We start from the raw sequence: 13,308 nt of genomic DNA, 5'->3' as shown, positions 1-13,308 counted from the left end.
AAATATAACCAAGAACTCACTGTTTAGCGACAGTCTGCTGGTCGGCCTGTCCGCTGAGCTGGGCCTGCTGAGCGGACACCATCTGTGGCAGCAGCTGCACAGAGTTGATGACGTCACCTGACGTCAGCGGCTTGTTCTGTGACGTCTGCCTGGTGACGTTGGTTGCCAGGTCGGAGACGATGTCCGAGACAGGCTCTGTGCCCTTGTCCAGACGCTTTTTGGCATCGTCGGTGTTGATGTTGTCCGAGCGGCAGCCACTGTGGAATCAGTAAGACAGGGGCATGTCATGGACCAGCAAGTGAACATTATGCATAAGTTGCTTTTTAAGATAGTGAGTGACAATTGATTAAGCGTTTCTAGCGTCAAGTAAGCTACTTTAGTCTTGAATTGTTTATGTATACGTGCAGCTGCAGGATCACATAAAAACAAAATTTTAGGTTATTGCTCTTGCCTCGGCTTCCGTGTTTCCAATACGGAATAGGTACCTTACCTTATCTACCTACCACAGGCGCAGTGTCAGAAGCGTATACTCACGAGAGGTCGGGGTACTGCGAGCTCCACTGTCCGTCCACGCCGCACAGGTAGCTGGCAGAGCCCGTGTAGCCCGCGCCGCACGGCTGGGTCACCGTTTTCCCGCCCGCTGTCTCGGGAAACGTCAGGCCGTAGTCGTCAAACCGCACCGGGGGACACTGGGGAGCCGGCTGGCCCGGCCACGGCGGCAGGGCACACACTGTGTACAGCTGCTGTTCCTTGCCGACGCCGCACGTCTTTTCCGAGCCGGTTTTCAGGGAGAGACACGGATACGGCTTGCTGGGCATGTGATTCATGTCCACCACCGGTCTCGGTTCCTCGGCGTCGGCAGTGCCCATCAGCCAGATATCCTCATTACTGGAGAGACCTGCGTCGGCAGCCAGCTTTTTGAGTAGGCTCAAATACCCCGGGTAGTCGGCGCTGTCGAGACTGTAGATTATATCACCTCCCATATCTCGGCACGTCGTTACCTGGTGTTCAAAGTCGCCTTCTGAGTCGGTGATGCTGTAGCAGGTGCGCGTGTCCCTGTCGTAGGTGCCCCCGTGGCGACAGAAGCTGACGTCGCTAGACTGACTGTCGTCACGGTAGCGAAGGTAGAGCCGCATCGATACGTCTAATCCGCCGTCCTCGTCATAGTGACAGGCATCAGTGAAGTAGGCAGATAGCAAGTCGATGTTGGGAGTGCATTCTTTCTTTCCCTGACACCTGTGTCAGAAGACACAAACAGACAATTAACGGTCTGCAATTCGTGGTTCATAAAATCTGGACGTTGCATAACGATTGCTGATTATGAGTGGGGCATGACATAGGTACATATGATTGATATAGATCGCCTGGAAAAATAAGGAACATGAGCAAAGCATGCATTGAACATTTTAATTCACTTCCATTTTTTTTTTATCTGTCGGTCGGCGAGGAAGTGACTGAACGTGAGCTGAAGGCTAAGAGCCCGAACGGTGAGTAGCATTTTCAAGTCATCATTTCTTAAAGCGCCTGTTCATTTATAATGGACCTGAAAGCTTGCAGCTGACATACGCTCTACGAACCACTGGCGGATCCAGGGGGGGGGGGGCCACGGGGGCCATGGCCCCCCCCCCAAAGGCCTAAAGTGGCCTGTTTGGCCCCCCCCAAAACGTAAGAAAAATTGCTAAGAAAATATACCTTGATGGAGGTTTTTAGCCACTTGGTGAAGTAAAGCTTTCCACAGCATAATATGGAAGCAATATGGTAGCAGTGAGGGTCAGTCAAAAGTTGCGCGAGTGGAGTCGACCTTCAAAAAGGACTTGTTGGCACGTGTTTATGGCGCGGTAGCTGGGAGTTGGCGGTGTTTCGCGTGGTGTGGCATCACTGGCGGATCCGGGGGGGGGGGGGGGGGGGGGGGGCACGGGAGCCTGAGGTGCCCCTGACAGACCCGTGGTGCCCTTGGTAGGTCTGTGGTGCCCCTGGACCCTGGCAGGCCTGTGGTGCCTCTGGCGGGCCTAGGGTGCCCCTGCTAGGCTGCTGATGCCCCTGGGACCTGACAGGACTGTGGTGCCCCTGACAAGCCTAAAGTGCCCCCAACAGGCCCGTGATGCCCCCGACAGGCCCAAGGTGCCCCTGCGTGATGCCGTGATGCCTGCGAGGCCGGTGGTGCCCCTGCGAGGTCGGTGGGGCCCCTGACAGGCCCAAGGTGCCCCTGTAAGGCCTGTGGTACACCTGCTAGGCCTCTGGTGCCCCTGACAGGCCCATGGTGCCCCTGCAAGGCCGGCGGCGCCCCTGGCAGGTCTCTGGTGTCCCTGACAGACCTGGGGTGCCCCTGACAAGCCTAGCCTGTGGGGCCCCTCACAGGCCCGTGGTGCCCTTGTTAGGCCTGTGGTGCCCCTGGCGGGCTGGTAGTGCCCCTGCTAGGCCGGTGGTGCCCCTGACAGGCCCGTGGTGCCCCCGGGCACCAAGGGGGGTCATGACCCATGTGGCCCCCTTGGATCTGCCACTGGTACATATTATATTGATTTGTAATGGCGTTATGGCTTATGCAATATGCAATTGCAGGCACTTGGTATCCCCCACTTATCCCTCATTGGGGGCTCTGGCGGGCTCCTGAGGGCCCACGTCTATCTCCGGGAGCCCTAGACAGGCTCCTTTGGGTCCTTTCAGTCCACTATAGCATAAGAGGTCTCCATGCGAGTCCTATACATCTGAGGACGTACCCTGACGTCTGAGGTACTCAACTGCAGCTCCAATGGTCTCTTACACTGGCGGATCCAGGGAGGGGGCATTTAGGGCCATGCCCCCTTCCCAGAGGCCTAAAGTGGCCCGTTTGCCCCCTCCCCCAAGCGATAATGAAGCACAGTTCAATCAGTGCCTGGCCCAGGAGCCGAGTTAGACCACCTCCCGTTTTACCACCTCCCGGCCCGCAAAGGGACCCAAGCACTGACTCGAAGCGGGTTAACTGGTCGACAAAAGCAATAGTAAGTGTTTACAAAGTAATATAAAGGCATGGGTCGGGTGGGCTACCATTTATATATTTTTATTTTTAGTTAAAAAAAAATATTTATAGTGTCAGGGCTGTGACGAAAAATAAGTGGCCTAAATCCGATGAGAAAACAGGATTTGGGGGTACCCTAGGTTTGGCTCCTGCATAAGTTGGCCCCCCCCCAAAACGCAAGTCTGGATCCGCCAGTGCTACGAACTTCAACCAGCTCAGGTTCGGGACAAATTTCTCACCAGTAGCGTAGGATAGCTTCGCTAGAAGGCACGACACAGCCGTCGGAGTCAGCCGGAAGGGGCACGTCCGGGCTGGGACAGTTAACCGGCGGGCGACTCGTCTCCCATGGGAAGCGACCCATGGCACCAAAGTCCACTATGATTGCTTTTCCAGATGCGCCACCGATTTTCGTGTCCTGGCAGTACTCGAACTCATGTCCGTCGTTCTCTGCAATCAAAAACGAAAATGTGTAATTCGAAATTGTTTATCACCCATGTTCAACCATTTTCCACCTAGGTAAGGAAAGCATAACCCGCACCCTGGTGGGGTAGGGCTATTCCCCCCCCTCCAGACTTTTTGATATATCTCCAGAACCGATGCACCGATCGTCACCAAATTTTCAGTACCCTCCCGAGCATCAATTTTACACATTGTGACCGAAAATTTTTCTAACGGCTATGATGGGTTGGCCGCAAATGACGTCAGAGTGACGTCATGTTCTGACGTTTTCGACCAAAAAAAAAAAGGTTTCACGGGAAGAGCTGTCAGGCCTATAGCTTTGAAGATATAGAAAAACGTCTAAAATATAAAAGGTGTAGAATTGCCAGGGCTACTATACTGCCATCTCCAAATTTTGCAATTTTTGAATTTTGACCCCTAAAAATGAATATAATAGCCAAAAAATCCAAAACGTTTTCGATTTTCGAAAAAACGGAACATATGTCATAGCCCCCACCGCCTTCTATTTAAATACCAACTTTTAGATCGATACCTCTTTTTTTGGTCAAGTTATAGCGAAAAAAGTTGTTCAAAATTGATGACATATTTTCAAACTCAATTTTTAGCACTTCTAGACCACGTAGCGCAAAACAAAGACCATCAATAGACTCGCCGTGACGAGCTGCATCGAATCAATACCCATTTAATGCAAAAATATCAACTTTGAAATTTGACCTTTTTTGACCTGACAATGACCTCACTCCCGCCAGGAAGTGACCCAAACCGTTCCTGATGGTCTAATAACCAACACCATTGAGTTGGGAATGAAAAATTGGCCATAAAATATGCATCGTACAGCCCTAGTAACATTGGGTTCATATGCTGACCCTCGGTGACCTGTGACCTGACCTGGTGTTATCATCAGTGACCTCTAATAGCAACATATGTACTAGGCAACTGATGCCCTATCGTTTATTTTCGATAAAATGCGTTTTACACGATTTTATAGCGCATTTCCTATAAAACCCGTGAACGGCAAAACATTTTATCTTTGACCTGACCTGTGACGTCATCGGTGACCCTGAGGTCAATGAAATTGGAGTTCACTAGACAAATTTGACGGGGCCTTTGAACGCCGTTTGAATTTTGCGGATCCGTCCAGTAGTTTCGGAGATAGGAGGGGCTCAAAAATAGCCCCCCCCCCCCACACACACACACCAGGTCGCGTTATAAACAGACCCCACCAGGGCGCGGGATAACGACTGTATGCAGGAAACACAGAACACTCCCCGTCATGCCGCAATTAAAAAATTGGACCTCTTCTAAGCAATGGAACAATTTGAGTACAAACTAGTGGAAATCTTATATGAGTATCACCAAAAAAAGTTCGACGAAATAAAGCTCGTCGAATTTCCTACAATGGATCGCTGTTCCTTGTCAGCAGGAAACAGAAGCTTGGTCTTAAGTACCAGAGTTTCACAAGGTCAACCGACCACTGACGACTCACCAAGGGCCTTCACGCAGTCGTCGCCTCCGTATCCCTCCTCACAGTGGCAGGTCTCCTCCTCTGGAAAGCTCATAGGACTCGGTGCGCTGGACGGAGGGCTCCGTGGACTCCTCCTCGGCCGATGGGGCGCCGTGTTCAGCGGCTGCCGCTCGCACAGACCGCGGTGCGGCTCCTCGCAGTGTCTCAGCGCCAGCTGACCGGTAGCGGCCGTGGCGGCCGTGCACAGACGGCGCCCGATCAGCGTGCGGCGCTGGCGGCGCCGCCCCACCTGGCCCACGGTGCCGTCCACCCAGGCGTACAGACCGCGCGGCGGCGGCGGCGGCCACACCAGCCGCGTCAGCAGTAGCGACTCCTCGTCACCAACATCGGCGAGTCGCCCACCGAGGCTGCGACACAGCCGGCGGCTGTCCTCGGCGCCCTGCCGGCTGTCGCTCAGGTACAGACAGAGGCCGCGAATCAGCAGGAACGGCGGCGGACACAGCGTCAGAGGCGCCTCCTGCTCGGGCTGGTACACGCCCACCGTGTACTGCAGCTCAGACGGAGTGGACGGGGGAGGGGATGGTTTGGGACCTGCCCGAGACGGATGGGAGGCAGAGGCAGTCTTGGAGTTGGCGCCGGGAGTGGGCGGACTGGCGGTGACAGCGGCGGCGGAGATGGCGGCGGCGGCAGCGGCTGAGGTGACACGGATGGTAGAAGCGATGGTGGTCGTCGTAGTGGCTGCTTCTGTTAGACTGTTTGCTGTGATTGAGCTGGTTGATAAAGACTTTGTCTTTGTCGAGCTGGTATGTGCTGGCCGAGATGATGTGGATGGTGCCTCCTCCGCCGCCTCGGGACGGTACCCTCCTGCGATGGACCTCACGGTGGTAGTGGCGCCACCAGTGGTTGAGAGTTTGGGAGAGGCGGCGCTGCCTTCGCCGACGGAGTTTGGCCGGCTGACGGAGCCCCGTAGTCCGTCGCTCAAATACACAGCATTAGTGATGGATGATAGCATTTCGTAGCAGATTCCCCCATTCTGACAAGGGTTGGTACTGCAGTATTTTGGACTGAAGTCGCCAACCACACCTGCAAAGAAAGATATCCATGCGATGTCAAAATTGGAAAATAAAATCCCTAACGGCTAAAGCTACTTATTTATGCGGGCAGACGAGTGTCGAGTATGAAGGGCATTTTCCAGGGCACATTGGGGCACATTGTAAACTGTCTGCAAACAAATGGCATTGTAGTTTGTTGCGAGGGTACTTTCAGAATGAAAAAGTTAGAAATGCAAATGGGTGTCACAAAATGAGCTTCTATAACTGGCAACTGCAGGCGGCTAGGACGAGAACCGTAGGCATCCCCAGATACTTTGGGTTCAAGCCAAAGTTAATTACATATAAACAAGGGTGGAATATAAATGAACTCGGCTAATTTACTGGAGTTTAAAACCAATCTGCCGGTAAGCCTGGCCGACCTTTACTCGGCGGGGAGGACAAGAGAAGAGCTTGTCGAGATGTGCCGATACCGACGAGATCCGTTTTAACATTAAAGGATGATAGACGTGTTAGGCCAAAGGCAGCGTCTCCATTTGGTAGGTGTATTGGAGCTTCCACAAGCAATAGCGGCAGCAGCAGCAGCACAGCAGCACCCGCGCGTGGCGGCTCCCCGGCTCCGAATGACCGCCGCTCCCGGCTGCGGCCGTGACCCCACGCCGCCGGTGGCAGCGGCGCGCCCAGCGGGAGGCGGCCCGCAGAGGCGCACCCAGCAGCGCGCCGAGAGGGACGCCTCACCCCGGCCACGCAGCGCATAACACAGCCAAACATAACAATACATAACCCAACACATCTCCCCCCTAAATAAATAGCGCCTTAGGCTGTAATTGTACACATGGAGGTGTCACTTCAGCGACAGCATGTTGGTGATGATGTCCACCACGCTGGCGAACCCCGCGCCGTCGGCGTATGCGACGCCGTGTGCGCAGGCGGCGGCGTCGAGAATCGAGCGCCGTCTGCGGTGTCGGAAAACGAGCGCCTTCAACGTGCGAGCATCGCCTCGAACTTCTCGGTGGCCTCCCAGCGACGTATGCCTGTCGGTAACGATCAGTTCAGGGCAAACCATACGGGTGACGATAATAACTAACTCACATACATTTATCAAATTTATGCCTGTTAAGGGAGATCTCACAATCTGGAGACTATTCGAACGACATGAGGACTTTCATAATGTTTTTTTTACGGGTCAGGGTATCTAGCCGGTGGCCTGGAAATCCGTCCATATCGTGTCACGTATGGACGGTTAGCGGGCATGTACGGTTGTTCCGTGACAGTTTCACCAGAACTCCAAACAAAATCAGGGAGCGGGGAACTGCTCTCAGATATAATGTTTGGGTCCTGACTCTGAGTGGTGTGCCCGTCGTCTGTCCGCCGCTCTCGCCGTTGGGGCGTAGCCGCGCGGTCCTCATCGTCATCCCGGCCTCGCAGCTTCACAGGTTTCAGGTGGTCATGGTGTATCCTGATAACCTTCCCACCAGGCATACTGACCTTATACGTGACTCCTTCCTCAGTTGGACCTTGTTTCTCTATCACAGTCCCTGGTCCCTTGTAGTGCAATGCCAGCTTGCGTTTGCCTCCAGGACAAGTGGTGTGGTCCCTCACCCAGACCTTCTGACCCGGCATGTACGGTGTCTCTCGTGCTGACTGGTCGCGGGAATCCTTCATGTTGGCCGCTGCTTGCTCGATTTTTTCACGGACTTCTTCATGTGCATGGCGTAGCTGACGAAGCTTGTGTTCTAGGTAGGTGTCGACCATCGAAACCTCCTGACGTGTTCTGAATAGCTCATCGACGGGAAGGCGAGCTTCACGTCCGTGCACCAGAAAGAAAGGCGTGAAACCGGTCACCGAGTGCCTGGACGTGTTGTAGGCGAATGTGAGGGACGCCAAACGATCGTCCCAGTCGGACCCACATGGCTTGATGTATTTTGATGACATGTCTTTGAGCGTCCGATTGAATCGCTCTACCATTCCGTCGCTTTCTGGCCGATAAGGTGATGTGCGAGTCTTTTCTATGCCCATTCGCTTACAGAGTGATTGGAAGACGGCCGATTCGAACTGTCGGCCTTGGTCGCTGTGGAGGCGCTCCGGTACCCCGTGGTGCAGTACCAAATCGAACATGCACTCGGAAACTGATTCAGCCGTTTGATTTGGCATGGCATATGTGGTCACATACTTGGTAAAATAATCCATAATGACTAGGGCGTATTTGTTTCCACGTGCGGATACTGGCATCTCGGTTATATCGACGGCCACTCTTTCGAATGGTCTCGAGTATGTCTCTGTTTGGATTGGTGCTTGCATTTTTGGCGTTGGTTCGTTCCTCCTCTGACACAATTCGCATGTTTCGCAGTGCTGGTTAACATCCTTGCTCATCCCTGTCCAAAAGAATCTAGCCGCCACTTTTTCCAAAGTGCGCGTCTTTCCCAAATGGCCTGAAGTCTCGTCGTCGTGCAACATCTCCAAAACCACCTTGCGATACGTTTTGGGGAGGAGCGTCACCGAATCGCTGTCGCTGCCCGATCTCTTTAGTTTCATGATGCCCTTATCTATGAACAGCTGGTCGAAAAAACGAGCCATCGTTCGTAGAGAGCTACTCTTTTTCTTGAGCTCCTTCCTTGGGGGTAGCTTCCCCGCTGCCAACCAGTTCTTGACTTCATTCAGGACGGGGTCCAGATCCTGTTCCAGCTCTAGCTTCCCGAGGGTAATTTCTTCCCGAAAGGCTTTGTGGTTGGCGGTTAAGAGCTCGCTGACTCCTGCATCAACTGTTGGATCGGTGAAGTCGGTGACAGGCCTCGACAGAGCATCGGCATTGCCGTTGTCACTACCCTTTCGGTACTCAACGACGAAGTCGTACGTGCTGAGCTCAACGGCCCATCGACCTCTCCTCCCAGTGGCATCGCCGTCAACGTTGATGGATTTCGGGATGTTTTTTAGGGGTTTGTGGTCGGACGTGATGGTGAATTTAGTGGCTGCGAGGTAGTGACGAAAATGTCTGATGGCCCACACGATCGCCCACAGCTCCTTGTCGTACGCTGGCCATCGTCGTTCGCTTTTGTTTAGCACTTTGCTGGCATACGCGACGACTCTCTCTTCGTCATCGACCATCTCTGTGAGAACAGCTCCCACCGCAGTGTTTGAGGCGTCAGTTGCGAGCCTGAACTCCCCTTTAAATGTCGGCAGAGTCAGGATTGGAGGAGACGTCAGCTGTGTCTTGATGTTATCGAAGCTTTCTCTGAGCTCGTCAGTCCACTCGAGGTCACCTTTCTTTTCTGCGGCTTCTCGGATTGGACGCACCAGGTCGGAATAGTTTGGAACGAACCTGGAGTAGTATCCTGCCAGTCCCAGGAAGCTCTTTAGATCTTCTGCTTTTCGCGGTCTAGTCCAATTGCGCACCTTCTCTATGTTGGCTGGGTCTGGTTCGACGCCTCTCCTTCCCACCTTGTGTCCGAGGAACACCACCTCGTCTCGAGCCAAGCAGCACTTCCTTGGCTTTAGCTTCATTCCTGCTGCTCTTATCCTTTGAAATACTTCCTCCAGGTTCTTTAGATGTTCTCGTTCGCTCTCTCCAAACACGATTATGTCGTCGATATAGACGAGGCAGCTCTTGGAGTCCATTCCAGCCAGCACCAGCTCCATCAGCCGCTGGAACGTCGCTCCTGCGTTCTTCAGGCCGAACGGCATCGCTCGGAAGTGGTGGAGACCTTTTCCTGTGCTGAAGGCAGTCTTCTCCCTGTCCTTCTCGGCGACGTCAACCTGCCAGTAACCTGACGCCATGTCGAGAGTTGAGAAAAATTTTGCTTCGGCGAGGCTGTCGAGGCTCTCGTCCACCCTCGGCAAGGGGACTGGCAAGCTTTGTGTGACGGAGTTCACTGCTCGGAGATCGATGCAGAACCTGAAACTGCCGTCTTTCTTTTTCGCCAGGACAATTGGTGAGCACCAAGGGCTGGAACTTTCTTCAATGATCCCTTCTTCAAGCATCTTTTCTTTTTGTCGTTCCACCTCCTCTCTCAGCTTTACTGGGATTCGTCGTGGCCGTTGACGTACTGGCGGTGCATCGCCAGTTTTGATCTGATGTTGAAGGAGAGTCGTTTTTCCGATGTCTGCTTCGCCTTTGCTAAAAACATCACTGAACTCCAGCACTAGCTGCCTTAATGAAGCCTTTCCCGTTTTTGAGAGCACCGCTGACTCCAGTTTGAGCTCCTTCATGAGTTCATCGATCGTCCCCTCGTCGACTGCGGCTGAAGCAACCGATGTGTCTGGAATGTCGTAAATACCTCTCCCATTCTCCTGGATTGAGTACAAAAGTCCTATCTCTGTACCTGGAGGGATCGTGATTGCCTCACTCCCGATGTTTGCGATTTGAACCGGGACCTTGGCTTCGCTCGTCACCGCGGTGACCACGCGAGGGATTCTCCATTCTTGCTCGTTCCCCACGGGCTGTGGCTCGAGCACCCCTTGCCAATTGACTTCCTTGGTGACTTTGACACCACCGTCTGGAATCTCGACGTCGACCTGAACGAGCGTCTGAGACTTTGCCGGTATTGTAACAGGCGAGCATGTTAGTACCCTGGCGCGCTGGGGTCGTAGCTCTGCGTATGTCGGGAGTGGAATCTCCAGGCTGCCGACCCTGAAGACCCCTGCCTTGTCGTCTAGCACTGTTTTGTGCTGGCAGCAGAAGTCTCGGCCGAGAACGACTTGGTAAATCAGACCTGGAATTACCAGCATAGGCTGGATGAATTGCAAAGCCTGTATGGAGAATGACACTTCTGCCTGTGTAGTGACCTGTATTCTCTGCCCACCCGCCTGAGTTATTGCTCCAAAATGCCCTCTGCGGGACGAGTGTTTCGGTACGACCGTCTGGGCGAATTCTTGTCCGATCATTGATGCGTCGGCTCCAGAATCAACCAGGGCCCATACGCTGCGCCCTTCGACTTCGATTTTGATGACAGAAGCGCGCTTGGTGTTTGGTTCTTGCCCCGGCATTGCCGGAGTATTCTCCACAGCGCCAGATATGTCGCGTGCGGGGCTCGAGGGAGCGATGCCCCCTGCTGCGACTGGCGTTCTCCAGCATTCGGGTAACGCGTGCCCGTACCGTCCACAACCCTGGCAGGGAATACCGGGCGGAATCGCGCTCAGTTTTGCCCTCGGGGTAGCGGCTCGTGCTGTCCGTTTAAGTCGGTTTGAAAACTGCGGACAATCACGTTTGAAGTGGGCGGTATCGCCACACAGGTAACAAACGCCTCGTCTACTGCCGGTCGGTTTGCGGTGCTCGGTCAGCTGGACTTTCATTTCATTCAACTCACTCCGGAGTTCTCCAAGAATGGTCAAAATACCTGGTGCCTGTCCACCCTCGATGGATTGCGCTTCTTCAGACGAAATTGCCACAGCCGTGTCATGACCGGCGGACGCCCGCATAACGGCGAGAGTGAGGTCCTTTTCCCAAAGTCTCTGGACAACTTCCTCCGCTTTTTGAAGCGACAGCACAGTGTGGTCATTGTGCAGCTTCTCTTGAAGCTTAAGATCGCTCAGACCACACAGGAAGTGATCTAGCGCTATATGATCCACCTGTTCACTGGATAACCCCGGGTGTGCCAGATTTGTAAGTTTTCGGACGCGATCCGCGAATAACTCTATATTCTCTTCAGGCAGTTGACGGATAAGACGCAACTGAGCCCGAGCCCGTCGCGTGTCGCAACTAGATCCAAATTTCTCTTGTAGGACCCCCTTAAGTTCCCTGTAGTCGCTCCTGGCTCTTTTGTCCAAGTTCCCGCAAATGTCCAAAGCAGCACCATCCAGCAAGTCGAGCAGGGCAGCTGCTAGTTTTGCCCCCTCCAAGTCGCCAAAACGCGTCTCAAAACGGAAAATCCACGTTTCCCAATTTTCCTCCTTGCGACCGCTAAATTTTGTTGTGCTGTGAATTTTTAAGTACAGTTCACTCGCCATTTTGGGCGGTGTATGATCGACGACTAATAAATATGATCGTATCGTCCAACGATACGGTATGCAATGACCAACGGGTAATTTGAAAATCGTGTCGTGCAACGACAACGCTATATAGCCCTATGATCGTATCGCCCAACGATACGTTATGCAATGACAAAACCAGATAATTTGAAAATCGTGTCTTAAACGACCACGCTATCTGTGCTTTATGAGCTGTAGGCGCTGCCAGTGCCTCAGCGTGATTTAATATTTGCCTAACATAATCGACCTGAAATCAACAAAATCTGGGTCGAGAACGACTGCACCTTTTCCAAATTTCAGGTCGTAGGCTAAGAGCTCATCTATCGTAAATCGATAGCATAAGAGCTGCTAAAACGGTTATTGTTTAAATAAGCATAACTCAAAAGTAGGGAGCGTAAATGAGCTTACCTTGACCGCGCCAATGTTAGGCCAAAGGCAGCGTCTCCATTTGGTAGGTGTATTGGAGCTTCCACAAGCAATAGCGGCAGCAGCAGCAGCACAGCAGCACCCGCGCGTGGCGGCTCCCCGGCTCCGAATGACCGCCGCCCCCGGCTGCGGCCGTGACCCCACGCCGCCGGTGGCAGCGGCGCGCCCAGCGGGAGGCGGCCCGCAGAGGCGCACCCAGCAGCGCGCCGAGAGGGACGCCTCACCCCGGCCACGCAGCGCATAACACAGCCAAACATAACAATACATAACCCAACAGACGTATACGAAAAATTGCTATTGGTGCCGGTGCCTCTTAAAACTTTCGATTGATAGAAGAGCTGATGGGCCTTACTGCAACCCCAACGGTTTCCCGTTGCACTAAATATTGATGTCTTTATGCCCAATCGATGCCGATCTAGCATACGGGCAAGTTGGTTTGATTTCGGTTCCCCAATCCTATGAAATGAACATGATTTGACATCACTGTATCAGTATAGTCCCGATCGTCCGTCACGACTACGAGCATTGAACACTGCACTTCACCGCCGCAGCACTATCAGTGCGCGCTCATCTCTCCTGAGCTATACACACGTATATCGGACGGTGGTCCAATATTGACCGTCTGCCCGTATCGAGGCCTATGGGAAACGGATGACGTCATGAGGCGTCACCAGTTCAAGGTCTCGCCAAAGTGCCACCCACCAGTAGGACCTAACCTGCGATTGAAGTTACATTCCAATGCTAAACAATCCCTTTATGGTCCATTTCTTTCGATGCCTTGTCATATTCGTAATGCTCGAGAGCTGTTCGTGAAAGGGGACGATGATTCGCGTGCCCCCACCGTCTTCCTGCGGCCGCTAGTGAGTGTCTGCAGCCAATTGCTCCCCGGTTTGAGGGTGTCGGAAGTAGACATCTGCCCACGTTGGCCCTCGTCAGGTGACGGCCAACGG

General features: G+C 53.5%; 1 protein-coding gene across 1 annotated transcript in view; it reads right to left on the bottom strand.

The window, feature by feature from the left end:
* Window positions 1–13,308, bottom strand: part of LOC122365977 — a 33,698-nt gene that overhangs the window by 5,521 nt on the left and 14,869 nt on the right. The window contains exons 2-5 of the mRNA XM_043337674.1: window positions 4,941–6,002; window positions 3,235–3,442; window positions 535–1,236; window positions 21–257 (exon numbers count right to left, since the gene is read on the bottom strand). Of these exons, the coding sequence (XP_043193609.1) occupies window positions 21–257; window positions 535–1,236; window positions 3,235–3,442; window positions 4,941–6,002 (2,209 nt within the window). The remainder of the gene's footprint in view (window positions 1–20; window positions 258–534; window positions 1,237–3,234; window positions 3,443–4,940; window positions 6,003–13,308) is intronic.

This window comes from Amphibalanus amphitrite, unplaced genomic scaffold, assembly GCF_019059575.1.
Source record: "Amphibalanus amphitrite isolate SeventyFive unplaced genomic scaffold, NRLGWU_Aamphi_draft 000775F_arrow, whole genome shotgun sequence".
NCBI lineage: Eukaryota > Metazoa > Arthropoda > Thecostraca > Balanomorpha > Balanidae > Amphibalanus > Amphibalanus amphitrite.
Note: the sequence above shows the minus strand (reverse complement) of the source record. Positions and strands in the feature narration are given on the sequence as shown.